Raw genomic sequence first — 21,086 nt, 5'->3', positions numbered from 1 at the left:
CACGTCCCTCAGATTGATATTTATATTGAACGTATATTATTAGATTGTTTATAAGAATACTCTTTACAGGTCTTGAATTAAGTAAAACATTAATTGGACATAGTTATACAAAAGGAACCATCCCACACTACCTCTAATCTGAGATAAATGAGGTCAAAGTTAACAGCTAGTTGTTATTCTATTTATTTTGTGAATAATATGATCCTAATTTTTAAATGAAGGATTATATTTTTATTTAAATATTAGATACAATACAATTTACAAACTTCAATTAATTTTTAAAGTATGGATTGAAATGTGGATTGGTTCCTTTTGGGGTTTCTGTTAATTAGAGACAAAATATGCCCATGTTGTTTGGTTCCTTTTTGTATTTTAATTTAGTTATTCTTAGGAATAATCAAGACAGCTTGGTTCTTTTTTGCAAAATTACTTTTATTTGAAAGGAAATAAAATATTAATCCAATAATAAAAAATATGAATTTTAAAATTATTTTATCGCTTTTACATAGTAATATAAGTATCAAACATTAAAAATAACTACTTTAAAACTTCCAGGTAATATTATAAACAACAATCTCACTCATCCCGCAAAATTTCAAAATCAGGTTCACCTCCAAAACCATCTATATCATCCTCGACTTGAGGTTCAGCAGTGAGTGAGTGATAAAATCCATGATGGTTATTTGGGATGAGATGAAACATAGATTTTAAGTCTTTTAACTTTGTCTCAGCGATGGGTTTTCCATTAAGCCACAAAGGTACAAGTTGTGTCACATCTATCGTCGACAGCTGACGCCCTCGCCTTCTTTTCAAAATGTTTAGTTCCTGATGGGGTCCATCAAACTTATTGCTAATAAATATAGCCAGAGGGTTTTCTTTCCTAATAACTATTTCTCTTGTGTTTAACCAACTGACGTCTCCTTTCTCAACATCCTTTTTTCTGTTAGTACTGTAATACTTTTTTTTCAATTTCTGAGCATAAGAAAAAGTCTTCCTTATTCATTCGGACAACTGTTAGAGGATTTTTCTTTTTGCAGTTTTCCATGATACGGAAGTAATCTTCAGGACAGTACAAATATTGCTGTCTTTTTAAGACATTTTCAATTTTTTCCAAAATCATCGTCATTTGGAAGAAAACTGTGACCAGGGATCAGATATCTCTGTGTTATTGTTTTCAATGTTGGATGATCCTGGTGAGCAGCTTTGAGCATCAACACTATCTTTATGTTCCGATTTTGTCCCCCATAGGAGTCACTCCATAGAATCAGATGCTCTGTACCCACAGGTACCTTGCTCCGAATATGTTTTAACATACAGGAGCCAACCTCCTGTGAACCTCTACCTGCCTCACCATCAACCCAAGTATAACAATACCCTTTATCAGTCTTCCCTGAATGTATCCCCCAGTTGTACACCCACAGCTGCCTTTTATAAGGCTACGGCCACACTCACCGTTTTTGTCGCTGCGTCAGAATCGCAACGATAGGAGAATCTCTGTTTAGAATGGAGTTAAATGGGAGCCGGCCACACTGGCCGTCCTGCGACGACGGCAGCGATTCGAACGCAACATGTAGCGTTTTTTCGGTCGCTGCGACGAAAACGCAGCTTATGTTATCAAATGAAGGTGGCCACACTCGCCGTTCCTGTCGCAACTTGTCCCTCCCCACTCTTCTTACTTCCTATACCATTTCAGTCACCTCACTCTATTTGTGACCTCTTTGACAAGTGTCTTCTTTGTTGTAATAATTCTATTAGTTAAAATGTTTGACACCGAACTATTTATTAACGAGGTGAGCATCCGTCCTCCACTTTGGGATCTTAAATTAAAGGACTACAGTAACCGTGATTTAAAATCTAAGCTATGGATTGAGGTGGCCAGGATAGTGCTTTCGAACTGGGAGCAGATGACTAATGAGGAAAAAAATAAAGAAGGTGAGTAAAATTTTAGTACTTGAAATAATAATGAATTTATTTTCATAAAAACAAGACCATTTACAAAAAATAAGCAATGACTGAAAAACTAACCTAACCACATTTTTCCAGTAATTGTGCAAGTAGAGAGAATATTTAACTGCTTAAAAAAATTTACTCCAGTCTTCCGTGAAAAATCGTAATCGCTCCCTGTAGCGTACAAAATAAAATGTAGGACTGTAAGGTTTTACAGAAATTACTATAATTTTAGCACAACAATTACTAAAACTATCAATGTTATGCACACATTACATGAAACTGAACAGCATTGAATATTATAAATAAAAAATAATATAAATATGATGTGTTCATATCTAAGGGAGTTTCAGTTTATAAAGCAGTAATGTACACTTTTATCAAGCTCATTTACAAAACTTTCCTATATTATTAATGGCATACTTAAGAGTAAGTTATTTAAATCATGTCAAATTGCCAAGGAACGCTTCCAGCGGGGGATGTGAAATAATTGGCGAATCTATCGCGGATTGCTTTTGCAGTCAAAGGGGCGCCGCCAGTGCCCAACACGGGTATGTCTTCTAAAGGACAAGACAGGGTGTCTTCAAACTGAAAACCGTCTCTTACACGTACAAAGTTGTGTAAAACACATGCGGCTTGAACAACCTCTACAACAAATTCTGAGTCCAAACAAATAGCACCATGAAAAACTCGCCATTTGTTAGCAAGTAAACCGAAAGTGCATTCAACAAATCGACGAGCTCGTGAAAGCCGATAGTTAAACAATATTTTTTGTGTGGTTAGATTTCTTTTAGCATATGGCCTAAGAACATGTTGAGTCATTGAGAAAGCTTCATCTGCTACAATGACGAAAGGCATTGGGGTGTCATCTTCAGAATCAGGCAATCTTTGATCATTTGGTATACTAAGTTTTCCCTTAACTAGCAGATTGTGCAAGGCAGACTGTCTAAAAATATTAGAATCACTATTTTTTCCGTAACTACCAATATCAATTGCAGTAAAACAATAGTTTGAATCAACCAAAGCAAGCAACACAACAGAAAAAAATTGTTTGTAGTTGAAATACTCCGAGCCACTTCCTTGAGGATTCACTATTCGGATATGTTTTCCGTCCAAGGCTCCCATGCAGTTTGGAAAATTTGCACGAGTATTGAAGCCATTGGCAATTTCTTCCCATTCTTCGGTATTTGGCAGTTTCATAAACTTTTCTTTCATAGTAGCCCATAAAACCGTGCAAGTTTCTCTGATGAGTTTACTTATAGTCGATCTACCAATTCGGTATTCAAACGCGAGAGATCTGAACGTGTTTCCTGTAGCAATAAACCTGAAACAAATAACAAAATCTGTAGATATATATTTTATCTCACAGTAATAAGACACTGTGTTAGTTGTTCAAGTTTATTATTGGGGACTTGAACATAAAACCCACCCCCCCCCCACCTGAAACGAAACAAATCTAACTTTTTGGACTTTTCTGGTTGGTTAATGTAATTTACATTACTAACATGTATCCTTGATAAAGTATATAATTGCATAAACTGTCTTTATTACAGTAAAGGAATTGCAAAAAAAATGGAGATCACTACGAGATTGTTTTGCGAGGGAGATGAAAAACTTGAAATTACCTAGTGGCAGTAGCCAAAAGAAGAAGAAAAAGTATGTGTACTTCGATCAACTGCTGTTCCTCACTGCGAACAACACTGACAGGAGGTAAGAATTAATAAGAAAATATTAGCAAATCTGTTAACCTAACCTAACCTAACCTTTTTCAACTTGTTTTTTTTAACAGGTTTAACTTGTTGTAGGTAAAAAATTTGAGAGTTTAACTTTTATCCTGAACTCAATGGTGAAGAGCTATTTTCTTGCAGGACAACCACCAATGTTCCTGATGAGCAACCCGACATTGGAAACGAAAATGCGGCTACTGAAGAAAACAACGAAGATTTGACTGAGGTAGTTGCTTCAGAACCAGCAACACCTAACCAAGTAGCGCCCAACCAAGCAGCGCCTAACCGTATCAACAAAAAATATCGACAGACTCCCTTTGAAATGGCCGTACTTAAACATTTGACAAATGCAAGCAAGCCAACGGATGAAGAAGAAGAAGCTGATAAGCACTTTCTACTATCCTTTTTGCCTATGTTAAAAAACCTTCCTGTTGACAAAAAATTGTGGGTTCGGATGAAATTTACGGAAGTTATGCAGCAAGCCTTGGCAGTAGAACGCTATAACCCTCCCCCTGCATTTTTTGCCCACTCAAGTCACCAGTGGCAGCAGCTACCAAACGTCCCTAATCATCCCCAATATAACTACCCTAATTGGACGGATGCTTCTCCAAGAGAGCGCCAGGCTAACATTCAGTCCCCTACACCCTCTGAATCGCTTAGTAACAATAATTCGGATGTGTTTAGTGTTTTTGAAAAATTGTAATTGGACTGGACACCTTCATTGCAAAAGTGTTAATTATTTTTACTGCATTATTTAAATGTAAGATTACATAACCTCTTGCATTACAAATATTACTTGTTTGATTTGATATTTTGCTATCTCATTTACCTACAACAACAAATACAATTATAATCTATTACAAATAACTATTAAAGTAATGGATTTAAAATTATAATAACATGAAATTTGTTCTGAGGTTAAGTGGTAGAGACGACTGAACTTCGCCTCCTTAAATTTTCCTTTTCCATTTCAATATAAAGTAGGAACGTGGAATAATTGATAACGTTGAAGCATTTAATATATTTTGTCAAATGTTATTATAATATCAGAGTAATTGTCACATTTTGTTACGTACCTCAAAGTTACAGCTAAGCGTTCCTCTGCTGGTATACTCAGACGTAGTCTGGTGTCTTGTTTTGACAGATCATCTCTCACTAGAGCTAATAGTTCATCAAACGATGTGGCACTCATTCGAAAATAAGAGAAGAACTTTTCATTATCATTACGCAAAAAACTCATTAATGTATAAAACTGGCCTTGGCTCAAACGCACTGTGTTTCATTGGATGAATACCAAATCTTCTCTTTCTTTTCTTTTTCAAATAAGATCTAACAGCTAACACTAGTAATAAGTCTGCTTCACTTAGAGAAGACATCTTTGCCACTGAGATCTGCGTTTTTGACGGCGAGTGTGGCCCATGTCTGCGATTCTGACGCAACGTCATCGTCGCATGCGATTCTGACGCAGCGACAAAAACGGTGAGTGTGGCCGTAGCCTTAAACACAATGTTGGTAGCTATGCGAGGCAGTGGCGTATATAGAAAAATATTTTGGGGGGGCTGAAATACCGGGGGGTCTGGGGCTGGAATACCCCCCAGTAGAAGGGGGGTCCGGGGGTCCTCCCCCGGGAAAATTTTGCCAATTTAAGTCTTAAAAACACAGGTTTAAGGTTTTTGGCATGTATAAACGCTAAAATGGAAAGAATGAAAATCACTCTTTCGGAGAGATTTTTAAGTTTTTCATGGCGAGTTTCCTTCTTTTCGAGCAGGTTTCACTTTTCCATTTTAGCGTTATTATGTTTATATAGAAGGACCTGTATCCTTTGTATATTATTTTTGTATAAAATTAAAATTCAAAACTTAAGTGTCTGCTAGTTTGGTAGTTTTCAGTTGTTAAAATAGAAAATAATAGAGGCTATAAAGTCCTATTTTTAAAATCTTTGGTTTAAAATAGTTGTTATACAAAGAAATATATTGTTCTACGTATCTAAAACACAACACACCACAATATTATAAGTTTGAAACTAATAAATGTTGACTATATACTATATTTATTTTAGCAATTGAATTGTTATTTTAGTTTTTTTTAATTTTACCTTAATGAAATCAGAAATAGTAATTTCAGTATGCACACAATTCAAATATTTATATCGTTAAAAAACTAAAATCTCAAACAGCCTTCCAAGCTACAATAACCAGTTATTGTAGGCCTACTTTATGAACTGTTACAAGGGAAGAAAATGAAATATAGCTAAAAGTATTCATGAAACACTGTTTATTGTCATTTTACAAAACAAAATCCAAATTTCTAGACTTCAGTGAAAATTGTTTTAAAACTTCCTCATCAGTTATGGTAATGTCTCTATGAATAGATAAAAGTGCAAGACCATTCAACCTGTTTTCCGAAGTTGTGTTTCTCAGATACGTTTTAAGTCTTCGGAGAGATGAAAAGCTCCTTTCTGCAGAAGCCACTGAAACGGGTAAAACCGCTAACAATTTCAAAATATTAAACATGTTTGGGAAATAGTCTTTATCACATTTTTCAAGAGCAGAAATTGCAGTTTTTGGCAAACTTTCTTTTTCTTCACGATTCCACTTTTGTTTCCACAGTAGAAATTCACTTCGTACCTCATCTCTGAAAGATAGATCTTTTTCATAAAACGTCAGGGCAGGTTCCAGGGATGAAAATTCCGTTTTAATGCAGTGCTCAGGAAGAACATTCTGTAGTGAGTCGATTACTTCCCTGTGGTTTTTAAAACGCTCCTGAAGTGAACAGCAGAAATCGTCAAGGTATGGTATATACACTACACGCCGGTAGTATTCTTCCACGTTTGTATAAGGAGTATTGCAGCGATTAGTTTGCTTGCGACATGTACGGGGGGTTTCCTCTTTGATACCTAATTTGTCAGTGCTTACTTTTAGCTCACTGAACAAAGCCTGGAATGTCTCTTCTGCTTTGCTTCGCCTTTCCTTTACTAGTTCCAATACATTGGAAATCTGTTTGTTGGCTTGAGCAAGATCTATATCTTTCTTTTGGAGCATCTCTGAAAGGCGGATAGTCAAAGAAAGCAAGTTGTTCAAAATAAAAAGACATGCAACAAACTGAAAACTGGTCACGGAGGCAATTAGTGTGTGTGCTTTTACAGAAGCTTCTGCAGTCGATTCTTCTTCAATAGTTGATAGAGCGGTAATTATAGGCTCCAAAGCTTCTTTAAACATTATAACTGAATCGTGGCGTTGCACCCAGCGAGTCTCACACAGACATATAAGTTTTTTTCTTTTCATCTCAGGGCAGCATTCAGAAATACTTGACTTAAGTATCGCAGTTCTCTTAGCTGACTTGTGAAAGAAACTACACACCTCACTGATGACACCCATACAATTCCTTATCATAGGGATTTTTGATGCATCAGATAGACATAAGTTAAGAGAGTGAGAGGAACAATGTGTGTATATGGCTGAGGGTACTTTTTCACTTATGTATGCTTGTACCCCTCTGAACTGGCCACTCATGACAGAAGCCCCATCATATCCTTGACCACGTAAATTGTTTAAATCAAGTCCAAGACTGGTTAGACTTGACATTAATGTATTGGCTAAACCTTGACCTGTTACATCATACACGGGTACAAAAGCCAGAAAATCTTCCCTAATTTTAAACAATTCCTCGTCAACATATCGGACACAGAGGGAAAATTGTTCAATTTGGCTAATGTCTGTTGTCTCATCTGCTAATACTGAATAAAATACAGATTTTCTCACGTTGGATACAATTTTTGACTGTATTTGGGAACCAAAAATACCTATAATTTCATTTTGGATAACAGAACTAGTATACATAGTTTTGCCACCACCAGTTTCTAGCTGTGTTTTAAGATTATTGTCCCCGTAATTAGCCCTGTACCTTAATAAAGAGCGAAAATTACCATCATTTTTTATAGGCTCGTCAAGATCCACTCTTCCACCATCACGATGCCCTCTAAGAGCAATTTGTTGCCTTCCACAAAATCTAATTGTCTGGATTATCGGTATAATTCTATTTTTGTTTTCCTGAACATTCATTTTTCTCTGCATGTTGATACTGTTTATCACACTTTCTGTTTTTCCATGTACTAAGGATTTTACGTCTTCAGCCATTAACATTGCAGTTTTATGATATTGTTTATTTTCATGTTGCATGAAAACCTCCCTAGCTTTCTTAAGCTTTGTAGTAAGTGGTTTTGATACTAATACTCCTAAACTCTGATGGTTTCCTTTCCCACCTGTGTTGTGTGAGAAAAAAACACAATATTTACACAGGGCCCCTTCCTTTGCTTCCGAATAAGCTAACCATTTGAAGTCTTCCAACCACTTATATTGAAAACTTCTGTTATTTTCAACTTTAGGAAATTCGTAACTACGTTGAGGCTTCCAACAGTTCTCAATAATTGAAATTTTCTCTTCATTTTGAAGTGAAAAGGAAGTTGAGGAGCAGTAATGACCAATATCATTGATATTGTGAACTAACAAAGTGTGATTACTCTCGTTAAGGTTATGTTCAATTTCACCTGTGTGATCCTTGATCTCAACAACGCTGCCAGTTGATGTAGCACAAGTGGAGGGACTCGGTGTTATTTCAAACGATGTCTGCTCGTCGATCTCAGACGAAACACGTTTTTTCTTCACGAAAAAAGCTTGAATCGAACTCTGTCTCTTCATTTTAAATGTTTAATGTAGCCTATGTACTTCACACGTAAACTGTCAACTATAAAGTAATCAGATCATGTTTAAATAACGCGACAACAAAACATATCACTTGATAACAGTCACTACAATCACAGCACATATGCATACAGCACTTAAAATGTCACCACGGGTGATACGCACTAGACAACAGCAGACAATGGCGTGGTAGTGCGGAATGAGGTCAGGTGTGGTGGGAGTGGGTGGGGGGTTGTAGGAGGAGGAGGGTTGCTAGGCAGCGGGGCCGCGGCGACACGTCATCGTCATATACGCATGCCTGGCGCTGGCACTACACGAGCGGCCGACGCGACAGTCAGGAGCGTCAGGCTACCTCGCACTCTTTACAGTTGCAACGCTTATTTGCATGCTTACAAAATATTAGTAATTTCAACCTCTGAAAAAAATAAATATTGAATATTGTTAGGTATCATAATGTATTCTTAAAATTCCACTATAAACTATAATACTAATGTAGTCGAAAGTATAGAAGCACAGCTTATTGAAAATAAAAATAAATTATCGTATATAAGTTATAATATTTTTTTGTGTTTCAAATTTCGGGGGGGGGCTCGAGCCCCCTGAGCCCCCCCCTTATATACGCCCTTGATGCGAGGAAGTGGCAGTGTTTTTTGATGGTCAAATGTTAGGCATTCTAGATTTTCATTAGAAGAAGTAGATTTCATATCTGTCTTTAGTCTTGTTTGTGCACTTTCTGCCATTAGCAAGTGCTTGTCATGTTCTCCTTTGGCGATATTCTTCTCTTCTTCATTTTCGGCACTTGTAATCTTGGCTGCAAACAAGTCACACTTATTGCATGTGTCCTTTTTTAAAGATTTAAATTTAAGATTGTAATTTTTGTAGAATATCTTTTTAAATGAGGATAAACTAACAACTTGATCTTCTGACCTATTGTTAACATAAAGATCGTATATTTTGTTAATCGTCTACTACCCCCTTATCCCTATTCTATAAATTGGAAACAATATATAGTAGAGGTGTATTAAAATTAATTAATTAGTTATTCATACCTGTTGATAGAAGTTGATTATCAATATCAGAAAAGTTGCTGTCTCCAATATTGTTCACAAAGGAATTGTTAACTTCATTTGGATTCAAACTTTTATTTTCCGAAGCCAGTCCAAGATATGTTTCTCCCAAATTACTTTTGTTGATTTCTTCAGCAGTACAACCACTAGTAAATTCAAGATCTTCAGGTATATTGGTGTCAACTAAAAAAAGAAGTATAAAATTTAGTAAAATACACACATAAATACAAATTACATAATAAAATTTGTCCAATTTCAGATTTTGTTTTAATTCTTATTTCTCTCAGAGGGTAATGCTACATAGTAATTCAGAGTAATTAGGTCAAATTATAGTAAAACAGTTGCCCAGTGAATATAAATTAGAAATTACCCTAATTCTACGATAGTGTACATGAAAAGCATCCATATTTACTGCCCCCTTAACATTATACTATAGATTGTTCCCAATCTAGTAGAGGTGTATTAAAATGAATTAATTATGCCTAGTTACTCATACCTGTCAATAGAAGTTGACTATCAATATCAGACATGTTGCTGCTTCTAGTAGAGGTAAAGGTGGTAATATGAGCCCCTACTTTCTTTTTTGTAAATAATAATTTTATTTTTTTTATTTTTACCAAATTATTTGTGTTGGACTTCAACTAGAACATTTGGTGAATATATTTATAAATAATGCAGTCAATTAATTAAACATAAAGTGAAATAAAAAATAAAAAATCAAAACAAGACGTATTGTTAAAAAAAATTTCTGTGCTGGTATTATGAGCCCCTAAAGTAAATACATGGAAAAGAGTGTTAAAAATGACAGTCATACAAAAATATCCTATATGAAAATTGTATTTTATTAATTACAAAACTTTAACAGTGTAAAAAAGGTGTAAACAAACAGAAAATATTTTATGGTCTGCAAAAGTCACAAACATACACATCTTTTTCAGCCCCAGCACAATCATTGTGTGCCCACATTTCACACATCATGCACTGGATCCACAGTTCTCCTCGATGATCGGCTGAGTAAAGTCCTTCACAAAACATACAGGGCGTATGCTCATCTCCGGGATTATCAACTCCCACAGGCATTTCCAAAACTGACTCTCCGGAATTGACGGAGCAGTCCGATTCATCTGAGTCCTTGTCTCCGAAAATTTTCCGTTTTACAGACTTGACAGTGTTTTTTGTCTTTGTTGCAGACTGGATTTTTTCCTTTTTCCTTTTCTCTGATTCTTCTTTTTTAGCGTCAGTCAATTTCTTTTTTTCCGCTGCTTCTAGCAGAGCATTTTTGTAGGGTGATGATGTGACCAGAGCAGCTTTTGACGGTTTCGGTCCTTTGTTTGAAACTTTTTTCTTAGGTTTGGGTACAGGCCATATATCCTTTGGTGACACAGCAGTTGTCGAATGTTGTTGTTTTCCACATTCACCGGATGGACCTGCAAGGTCTAGGTCTTCAGTGGACGGTCGAAATAAGGTGGATGTGATGGGTTGTAGGTGGGCTTCGGTCTCGGGCGGGTTATCCTCACTTAGACTTTGGATAATCTCTTCAGGATCATCGACGTCCTCCTCTGAGTGTTCAAAGTTGTGTACCATTTGAGGCTGTGTCGGCTTTCTCTTTCTTGCTTGCAGTAGGGTTTCCATGTCGAATGTCTCTTCAGATGATGGTGCAAAGTCTGCAGCAGTGAAGACATTCCTGTTGCATGGATACAATCCGGTTGTTTTAAACCCATTCACAGCTATCGACCCTGTCTGGCAAGCTAGGTACGCTTGTCCTAGAAGCTCTGCAATGTCATAGGGTCCCACTCGTTTTTTCGCCATGTCGAATATACCGGCGTATTTGTTCACTGTAGTGGTGTTTTAGTGGCCCCAGGAATGACTTGTCTAACGGTTGTAGCTTATGTGACGTGTGTGGGGGCAAACTAATGATTGATATGAAGTTATCCCTCGCAAGATTCACAATATTTATGTTTTTTGTGTGAGAGTTGTGACCATCTAGGATCAGAAGTACAGGATCTTCTTTTGTTGGCTTAGTCTTCTCAATAAAATGGCGTAGCCAGTCTGTAAACAGGTTTGATTGTATCCACCCTGAAGGGTGGCACCTACCAATCGCCCCTGGTGGAGCACCTTTCATAAGCAGATGTCATGTTTTTTCTTGGGAAAATTAACATGGGCGGAATGAAAGTGCCCCCTGCGCTCATGCAACAGATGACAGTCACAAGAGAGCCTCTTTCAGCTGAGCTAAGAGCTCCCACTTGTCTCTTCCCCCGTAAACCAATCACTCTGGGAATTTTACTCTGAACCACAGATATCCCTGTCTCGTCGACATTGAAAACTCTGTCGGCTGGGTATTTGTGTTTCCTATACTCAGCTTCTAAGATGTCGAAGAAATTGTTTACTGCCTCTTCATTGAATCCATTTGCCCTTGAAAATGAAGTTGCTGAAGGTTTCAATACAGATAATACATCCTTGTGCCGCCTCATAAAATGGTCGAACCAAGCCCTACCAGCTAACCCCTCTGTTTTGAACGGATTTTTTATCCCGTTTCTTACACAAAGTTGGTAAGCTATTCTGCGAACATCTTGTCTGGTGAGACCGTAAAACTTGCTCTCCATCTGAAGCAGGTACTCAACAAGCTCCATTTCCAGCTGGTCTCCCATTATAGTTTTCCTTCCCAGACGAGTGGCAGCTGCTTCTTCTGGTGGCTTGTCACCTCGAGCAAGTCTTTGCAGAGTCGGTCTTGGGACAGAAAATTTCTGAGAAGCCTTTTTCAATCCCATTTCTTTGTTCCTAATCGCATTTATTGCCATGACCATATCATCGGTATTCCAATTTTTTCTTTTAGGTTTAGGTGCCTTGCTTAAACTCTTTCGTGGCATCTGAAACAATAAAAGTAGGAACACAAGTTGTAGTGCATGTAATATGAGCCCCTTAAAGATGGGGCTCATATAACAGGCACAGAAGGGGGCTCATATTACCGACATCGCCATATTGAATTTCCTTCATCCATAATCTATCTTTGTTACTGTCTGAATTATTTATCACCCACAATAAATCAAAGCTTAAAACCTACTCTATTAGATTACTTAGCCTATTAGAGTTACTGCAATCGAATAGTAATCATAATTAATGGCTAAAAAGTACCTTTTTAAAGTTTCTTAGTTGAAGAAAATACGAACACCTGTTGCAACCACCAACTATCATCAATAACTGAACCAGAGTGCTCTAGCGGCCTAAACAGGAACTTAATACAGTGTTTCCATCGATCCCCACTAGATTGCGTGCGCTGTATGACCAGATATATTGGGGGCTCATAATACCTACAGGGCTCATATTACCACCTTTACCTCTAATGTTAAAAAAGGAATTGCTAACTTTATTCGGATTCAAACTCTCATTTTCCGAAGCCAGTCCAAGGTATGATTCTCCCAAATTACTTTTGATTTCTTCATCCGTACAAACATTATTATATTCAAGATAATCAGGTATATTGGTGTCAACAGAAAAAAGAAATGATAAAAAAGTGTGGTAACTCATAGGTTGGAATAAAATAAATTATTTTCAAACTGGTTACTTGTTTGAAAAAAAAAAACAAAAGGATAAAAAGTAGTCTATATATTGAATGGGCTGACTTTCATAAGCAGCCTAGCCATTAATTGTCTGAAATATCAAAATTATACTAATCATACTGTATATATTGAAATTCTTATGATACAGGGAGCGGCAAAATGATCTGACGGTTTTATAATGTAAACAACTCAAACGTTTAAAGTGGTACTAAGTGTTTTATTGCAGATTTCAGATTGGTATTTATGAACATTTATAAAAATAACCAAAAAAGGGCGAGTTGATCCGTTTAAGATTTGAATATAACGTCTTTCAAATGATGTCCGTCTTTGGCGATGCATTCTTCCAATCTTGCACTGAAATTGTCAAACACTTTCCCTAACATTTCAGAAGAGAGGTTGGCTATTTCTTGGCGTATGGTTTCCTTCAGTTCATCCAATGTGCGGGGTTTGTTTGTGTATACTCTAGATTTCAGCAGTCCCCACAAGAAGAAGTCACAGATGCTGAGATCCGGGGAGCGAGGTGGCCACGCAATGTCCCGAAACGCGAGATGACTCGGCCACGAAACTTGCTTCCTAAGACGTTTATTACCACATTGGCTGTGTGGGCAGTTGCCCAATCCTGCTGGAACCAAATTCTGTGGCGGTTGAAGCGATTTATGCGTATTTCGGGGATCAGGAAGTTTTTTCAACATAGTCAGGTATCGTTGTGAATTGACGGTTACAGTTAGACCGTTCTCTTCAAACAAGTATGGGCCTATAACAATTTTTGTTACGCCGCACCACACAGTGACCTTGGGACTGTGAAGAGGTCGTTCAAGCAGTTCTTCTGGATTGTTTTCCGACCAATATCGGAAATTCTGTTTATTAACATAACCATTCAAATGAAAATGAGCTTCGTCGCTCATAATGAAAATTTTTTCATCTGTAAGCAAATCAATCATTTGCTCTGAAAATTCAATGCGTTTTGCATAATCACTGGGCTTCAACTGTTGCACGATAGCCATTTTGTACGGATGAAAGTGCAGGTCGTACCTTAATATTCTTCTTACCGAGCGGTCAGACGTCTGCAGAGCTGCAGCTTGTTTACGTGCAGGCCGCCGAGGACTGGCTTCCACAGCTCCTCTCACTCTCTCGACGTTCTCTGGCGTTCGGGCTGACCTTGGACGGCCTGTTGATTTTCGTTTTTAAAAGCTGCACCGGTAGCTCTAAAGTTACCCACCCACAGCAAAATGGTGTTTCGAGTTGGCACTTTCCCTCTTCGAGCCACATTAAAACGTCTGCGGAACTGCCGCTGAACAGCAACAACACTATCGCCACTTTTAAACAATGCTCCCACAACGAACGCACGGTGCTCAGCCGTCCACTGCTCCGTGGCTACAAAAAATGTCCGCACGTAGGCTCTGGCACGCCCCTATCCCCACCACCCCCCCCCCCACCACTCACTCGCTTGACAGCGCGGCAGCGAAAACCGTCAGATCATTTTGCCGCTCCCTGTATAATTAATTTATTTACATTCAAATATAAACAGTAGAAACTAGTATTATTATCGATATGATGTATATCGTAGTTCACTTTTGTGGTTGATTCACCCTTACATTGAATTGTTGATTATGATGATCTACAATTAGATACAAACAAACATAAGTTAGTGTTACATAATGGTTATTGACTTAGGAATTTTTAGGAATTTTTGTTAATCAGTGGTCAATAGGTTGACTTTTAACATACATATATCACTAAACATAATTCCTAGTGTTTTTTTATCTTTGTAGTGTTGTAAAAGATCAGGATATCTAAGATAAGAAGGGTTTTCAGGGTGGAAAAGGTGGGTCACTTTTCTTTGCTAGGGGCCCATCAAGCTTTCCTATCCCAGAAATGGGGAGGTAGGCCGCGGATGAAGAATCCCAGGAATGGATACATTTATGTGTTAGTGTTGGAGCGAGTTTGTGTGTAACTTTAAAATTACATTTTTCTTTTATTTGTCTAAGGAAATTAGTTATTTCGTTATATATTTCAATTTGGTTTGATTTAAGAGCTTGGGTTAGATTGTGTTGGTATTTTTTTAATGTTTCTTTCAGATGCTGGTTTCTGAAAGTATAATAATGTGGGCATTCAAATATCAAATGTTCTAGCGTTTCGTCTTGATTTAGTGTGCATTGTAAACATAAAGGTGTAAAGTATTGATTTTTAGAATGTAATATTTTGTTAACTCTAGCATGGCCTAGTCTTATTCTACAAATTGTAATTGTGTCCTGTCTGTTCAGAGTTATTTGTGAAAACCAGGGTTTTTGTGGAATGTCAGGCTGTATTTTTTTGTGCCATCTGCCTTTTGGTGACTCTTTTATTTCCATATTATATTTTCTAATTATGTCTTTCTTTCTCCCTCGCATGTAGTCTTCTATGGGGATTGTTATGTCCTTTACAATATCTCCACTAGTTGAGGCATCTTTGGCAAATCTGTCTACTGCTTTATTGTGTGTTATTCCAATGTGTGACGGTATCCAATGAAAAATTAAATGCTTTTTACTAATAATTGTCTCAATGAGAATTCTATTGAGCAAATCATTGTCTTGTTTTATTCCATAGTATTTTAGAGCATTTATCGCTGATTGTGAATCTGTGAATATTACTATATCTTTGTTCTGTAATTCCCTACAATATAATATACTTTTGTAAATGGCGTATAATTCAGCTGAATAATTTGATATAATGCTGGGTAATTTATATTTGGCTATGAAATGTAGCTGTGGTATATAGAAGGCAGCCCCTGTCCCTTCCTCTGACTTTGATCCATCAGTGTAAACAAACAAGTTATTTTTATAGGTTATGTTTACTGTCAGATTATGAATCTGTCTAAATCCTATATTGTTAATTTGGTTTTTCTTTTCTTGTACATTTTCATAGTTTGTTGAAAAATTTTGTCAAATTGATTTTTTGGCATTATGATAGGGATATTTGTTTTCCATTCGTTGGTTCTTTCAGGGATATGGTTCTGTTTTAGGCCTAGGTATAAATTTGATATGTTACTCACTGATTCCAAATAAAAGGAGTCTTTTTCTTTTGCCAGTATTGAAAATTGCTTTTAATAAAGTGAAGAAAAATAAGGCATTGTTTGCTGGGTGTTTTTATGCGAATTTATAAGTCTGTCATAACCTTATAAATTAATTTCTCTGTAAGTAGCAACCTCCTTTTGTGCAAAGGAAGAATCGCAATTTCAGAATGTAGGGCTGTGATTGGACGAGCTCCTCACGTGTGAGATTTAATGGGGTGATCAACCGAGGCGGAGAGAAAGAGTGGGGATGGAGGGGCCCCTCCTGCCAACTACAGATACAGGCCGTGTCACCGTGCTCGGCGCCTCGTTTGAGCATGCGCACTTCTGTCCTTCCCCCACTAGCAGTCACGGTACAGTCTCACTGGAAAGCGACCACTCCAGCTAGGCTCAATGTTGTAATTATTGTATATAATAAATATTGTTTTGTGAGTATGTAAAATATGTAAATAACTTTTAATGCGGCCTCCGGCAGTCAGGCCCGTAGCTAGGCCCTTGGAGGCCCCGGGGCAGAAAGTCCATTCGGGGCCCCCCTTTGTTATATATTTCGCACTTTTTTTAATTAATAGATATAAGCATACAGTAATTGGATCTTTAGGCTTAGAATTTATGTGCATTTTTTTTATTATTATCCTATTATTATTATTATTACCTTTTTTTCTTATTAAATCTATAATACTTAATTGTTTGCTTAAACTATGTTTACAAATTTCTACGGTAAGTCATAAACTGGTAATGATTTTATATGCAAATTTGTATGACTCCTGGCCCTGATGCCATTAGTTTGGTTTTTAGAGCCATTATTTTTTCAGCTTACCATTGTGATTGGTATTCTATTTATAGTGCTGAAAGGAAAATGAAAAACATAATTATTTTTTCAAATTTTATTCACAATAGATAATAAATAAATAAAGACATAAGTGCTGATGTCTTAAAACTTTTTAGTCTCTTCTTAGGCCTACATCCAAGCAATGTAGTTTAGTAGATAAACATACAAGTAATATCATTAATTATGTAATACCTTTGAATACACAATAAATTGTATATTTATTTATGGTGTTTATGGTAATACTGGTAATACTGGTAATACCATTAATTATATATGATCAATGGTGGTAATACCCACTCATTCTCAAGTTTAAAATTGCCCAACTAGTTTGATAGTGAGAATGCAACTGAACTTACTAAAAAGACTTTCTTCTTGACTTGACACTAGCAAAAACATCAATAATTCGGTCAAAATCTATTTTTCGGGCTCTGTCATTTTCAATAGACAAAAGAGCCAAATCAGTGAGACGTTGTTGGGACATGGAGCTTCGCAGGTAGTTTTTGATGAGTTTTAATTTTGAGAATGATCTCTCTGCTTTGGCTACTGTCACAGGGACTGTGAGGTACATAAAGCATGCTGTTAGTACATCCGGGTAGGTTGATGCTAGGGAACTGTTTTCAATGAGTAGGAGATTTGCAACTTCTTTTACTTCTTTGAAATCCTTTAATTTGGATTGAAAAGCATTCCTTACTGATAAAATCTGAGCTTTGAACAATGGCGTTACATCATCTGAAAATCTGCTTACAAAATTATCAGCTTCACAACGCAGTTCTTCATCTGAACATGAGGCCAGGAAAGAAGGGTGAACAATTTTATAGGCATCAATCACTTGCTTCATGCCATTAAAACGGTTGTCAATTTGTGACACTATAGTATCAACCATTGGGAAGAATATTGTCACTCTGAAATTGCTTTTAGGATCTGCCAGTCTTTGGTCTTCACAAAGTTCATCAAAGTGCTTTTTTACCTTTCTTGCACGTTGGCCAATAAATTCATGGGTAATCGTAATCCCCCATTTTGAACATACTTCTTCTGCTTCACTACAGACTTCTTCAAAGGACCAACGAAGTTCGGTTACTTTCAATAAAGCATTGCCTAGGAGATCGTACGCTGTCATTAAATCAATAGATTCCGTTTGCAAGGATTTTGAGGCAATGTTTATTTCCCCTAATATTTTGCACTGGACAGTCAAGAGCAAAATAAAACTAAAAGATTCTAACCTTTTTTTGAGCCACTCAGCTTCATTCCTTTCCTTTGGCTTTTTGCTTGTCAAAATTATTTTATTTAAGGCTTTCATTACATCACCGAACCTCTCCTTTAAAGCGTACATAGCTTCATATCTCCCTGCCCAACGTGTAGGGTTTAAAGTCTTTAATGTTACCTTGTCTTTAGGAACAGGAGCCTTCGGATTCTCTGTACAACCAGAAACGACTTTTAGTTCTTGCCACCGAACAATGCTGTGGCCAAAAAAACTGTAAATATTTTGCACCGTCTCAAAAAATTGTGCTATTTCTCGATTGCATTCAACGGCATCTTTAAGAACCAGATTCAAATTATGGCTGGCACAGTGAATGAAATAGGCATGGGGTGCAAGTTCTTGGATTCTCTTTTGTACTCCATTATACACACCACTCATGACCGATGCACCATCGTATCCTTGTCCTCTGCATTTTGTTATGTCAAGGCCTTTTTCTGAAATTGATTTTATGATGACGTCTTCTAGCCCCGAAGCGGTTTGGTCAGTAACTGCTGTGAAAGATGTAAACGTTTCACAAATTCTCAACTCACAAGGTTTTCCGAGTTGGTCATGGTCAATCTTTACATAGCGAAAAACTTCGCTTAGCTGATCTACTTTACTTACATCTTGTGTTGTGTCGTAAATTATGGAGAAAAAAGGCGCACTCAAAAGCTCTTCTTTAATTCCACTAAGCACTTCACTAGCCATCAGAGAAATAATTTCATTCTGAATTGTTGGACTGAGATAATTAACAGTACCACTTGGCCTTGTAATTAGATCTTCTAGGATAGTGTCATATTTTGACAGCAATTCAATCAATGATAGAAAATTACCTTTATTTCTATCAGTGATATGCCAGCTGTCTCCACGAAAAGGAAGGTTGCATGTTGCCAACATAAGGGAGACATCTAAGACCCTCTTCAAAACTTTCCTCCAAAAATTCCGCTCCTCCTTCAAACCTTTTTCTAGTGCATCGTCTATTGAGCCATGACGTCGCCATTGCTCATAAACCAAGCAGGAATCAGCATGGTGCTGTGAATTCTCATGTGTCTTTATGCGATCAGACAAATGTTTCCAGTCCCTTAATCCTGAATCCCATCCTCCTACAGGTCCTTTCTGGGGAAACAACCAGCAAGGTTGGCAATAAACACAATCCAATTTGGACGAATAGCACAACCAAGTTCTTTTCAGTTTGAGCCCAGACTTTGACTTCAGGGTAAAATAATTGTCTGAAAAGGACCTACCTTGTTTTCCATCATATGGAAATGGGCCAACTGGTTGATAGGGTCCTAGTCCTAATTCAATAATTCGTTTTTTTCACCTCTGGATCGATGATCTGGTCTGGAAAATGGGGTTCTCCGGTGTTTAAACAAGTTTCATTAATTTTATTCGTCCGGCTACATTCCACCTGTAAGTAGATTGCAATGCATTAGTATTTTTTCTTACAAACATGATCATAACAATAGGGACTTACTGTAATTCCATGTTTACATGGAAGTAATACTGTTTACTTCCATGTAACCATGGAATATTTTATCGTAGGGATTCCATGTTTAGGGCGATAAAACAGCATATGTTGTTATGTTGAAAAATATAATATAAGTATTCTGTACTTGGCATGTCTACTTACTTGATCATTTACGCCGATCAGTTCACTGCTTGACGTAGGACTTGTTGGAGGTTTGGCACAATTTTCTTGTTGATGCCCTAGCCCTAGGCATGTTACTTCTTCATCAATACTTTCTTCAGCGTTATCTTGAGCTGTAACTTCCTCTTCAATCTCATTTCCTGGGACTGAGGCTGCAATAAAAAATAGCAAGTCAAAATAACATTAAGTTACATATAACATATAATTTAAAGCCAATTTTAATAACATTGTAAAGATATAATAAAATATATAAAAATATATAAAAAAATATAAAAAGAGTAGATACATGGCCTCATAAATAATGAATGTGCAAGCGAGTGTGGTGCATTTTTTACATCATATTATCACAAAAAGATATAAAATTACTATGATAGATATTCATGCTGTGCTGCTGTGCATGTATAAACAAATAAAATACCTACACAGAAAGTAGAAACCAAAGGAATCATAAAAATCACATAAAAAATTAAATGACCACTACACAATAGTAGGTAATATGTAGCCTATATATGACTAGTGATAAATTCACAAACAAACATTGCTTATTAGATTAGAATAGATTGTAGTCTGAGTCAGACACAGTGGTCTAAACTCAATCAAACATCCAAACTCTAGTTAAATTTTAACACAGTTAATTTTAACATAGTTAAATTTTAAGATATTAATTATATAGTTATTGGCCAAGCTAATTAATTAGGCCTAAATACCGTATCTAAATTCAAACCACTCACCAATTATTGGTCTAGTTTCAGTACTAGATGTAGATGTGACATTAGTACTTTTAGTTGTAGTAGTACTAGTAGTAGGACATAACCAAGCAGATAGGGTGGAAGAACACTTTGAAGCATCCTCTTCTCTTTTCTTCTTGTCTTGCCTTTTCTTTGCCCCACTTTGATAGCTTCTTTTCATTTTAACAAATACAAGAATAAGAATACAAATTGTATAACACTTTAACACCGTAACAAACGAGTAACGGACGAATGCCAAAACGTCAGTTTTTGGTGTTAGTTTACCATCAACATAACATAACCTTATCCGGGCTGTCTGTCACTAGCTCACTAGTCGTAGTCACTCTCAGTCGTCTGTCAGCTGTGGCAGAGGCAGTCGGCAGACGGAGCCGTCTACGTCACGTCGACGTCAGGACGAGTTTATTACTGTTGGGGATGGGGGAGCAAGGTGAACTAAAAGTGCAAACTGCATTTCTTTAATTGCGTAACAACTGACAGGCTGATTGATAGTCTGTCTATTTTTGTTACGAAATCTCTGTGAGAACAATATCTGTCCATTATTTTATATTGAAAAGCTATTTAAATATTTTTTTATAA

The 21,086-nt window shown here is 36.8% G+C and overlaps 2 protein-coding genes across 2 annotated transcripts; one reads left to right on the top strand and one right to left on the bottom strand.

Annotated features, from left to right (window-relative positions):
- Positions 1-1,588: 1,588 nt before the first annotated feature.
- On the top strand, positions 1,589-4,377 carry LOC124370249. Its single transcript, XM_046828539.1, has 3 exons — positions 1,589-1,932; positions 3,501-3,657; positions 3,816-4,377. Exons 1-3 carry the CDS (start codon positions 1,761-1,763, stop codon positions 4,375-4,377), a joined length of 891 nt encoding a protein of 296 aa, XP_046684495.1. The 5' UTR covers positions 1,589-1,760.
- Positions 4,378-18,980: 14,603 nt separating this feature from the next.
- LOC124370257 lies at positions 18,981-20,735 on the bottom strand. Its single transcript, XM_046828544.1, has 3 exons — positions 20,493-20,735; positions 19,744-19,913; positions 18,981-19,521 (listed from the first exon to the last, which is right to left on the bottom strand). The coding sequence occupies exons 1-3, from the start codon at positions 20,668-20,670 to the stop codon at positions 19,414-19,416; spliced, it is 456 nt and encodes a 151-aa protein (XP_046684500.1). The 5' UTR covers positions 20,671-20,735; the 3' UTR covers positions 18,981-19,413.
- Positions 20,736-21,086: the final 351 nt, after the last annotated feature.

This window comes from Homalodisca vitripennis, unplaced genomic scaffold (assembly GCF_021130785.1).
Source record: "Homalodisca vitripennis isolate AUS2020 unplaced genomic scaffold, UT_GWSS_2.1 ScUCBcl_57;HRSCAF=856, whole genome shotgun sequence".
Taxonomy (NCBI): domain Eukaryota; kingdom Metazoa; phylum Arthropoda; class Insecta; order Hemiptera; family Cicadellidae; genus Homalodisca; species Homalodisca vitripennis.
This window is presented reverse-complemented; position numbering and strand designations above follow the sequence as displayed.

Bases quoted from the DNA above. Each gene is read 5' to 3' on its own strand.
- LOC124370249 (XM_046828539.1), top strand. From the start codon at position 1,761: ATGTTTGACACCGAACTATTTATTAACGAGGTGAGCATCCGTCCTCCA. The intron at 1,933-3,500 runs GTGAGTAAAATT...TCTTTATTACAG, and splicing joins TGAGGAAAAAAATAAAGAAG to TAAAGGAATTGCAAAAAAAA. The intron at 3,658-3,815 runs GTAAGAATTAAT...ATTTTCTTGCAG, and splicing joins GCGAACAACACTGACAGGAG to GACAACCACCAATGTTCCTG.
- LOC124370257 (XM_046828544.1), bottom strand. From the start codon at position 20,670: ATGAAAAGAAGCTATCAAAGTGGGGCAAAGAAAAGGCAAGACAAGAAG. The intron at 19,914-20,492 runs GTGAGTGGTTTG...TTTTTATTGCAG, and splicing joins TGAAACTAGACCAATAATTG to CCTCAGTCCCAGGAAATGAG. The intron at 19,522-19,743 runs GTAAGTAGACAT...ATCTACTTACAG, and splicing joins TGATCGGCGTAAATGATCAA to GTGGAATGTAGCCGGACGAA.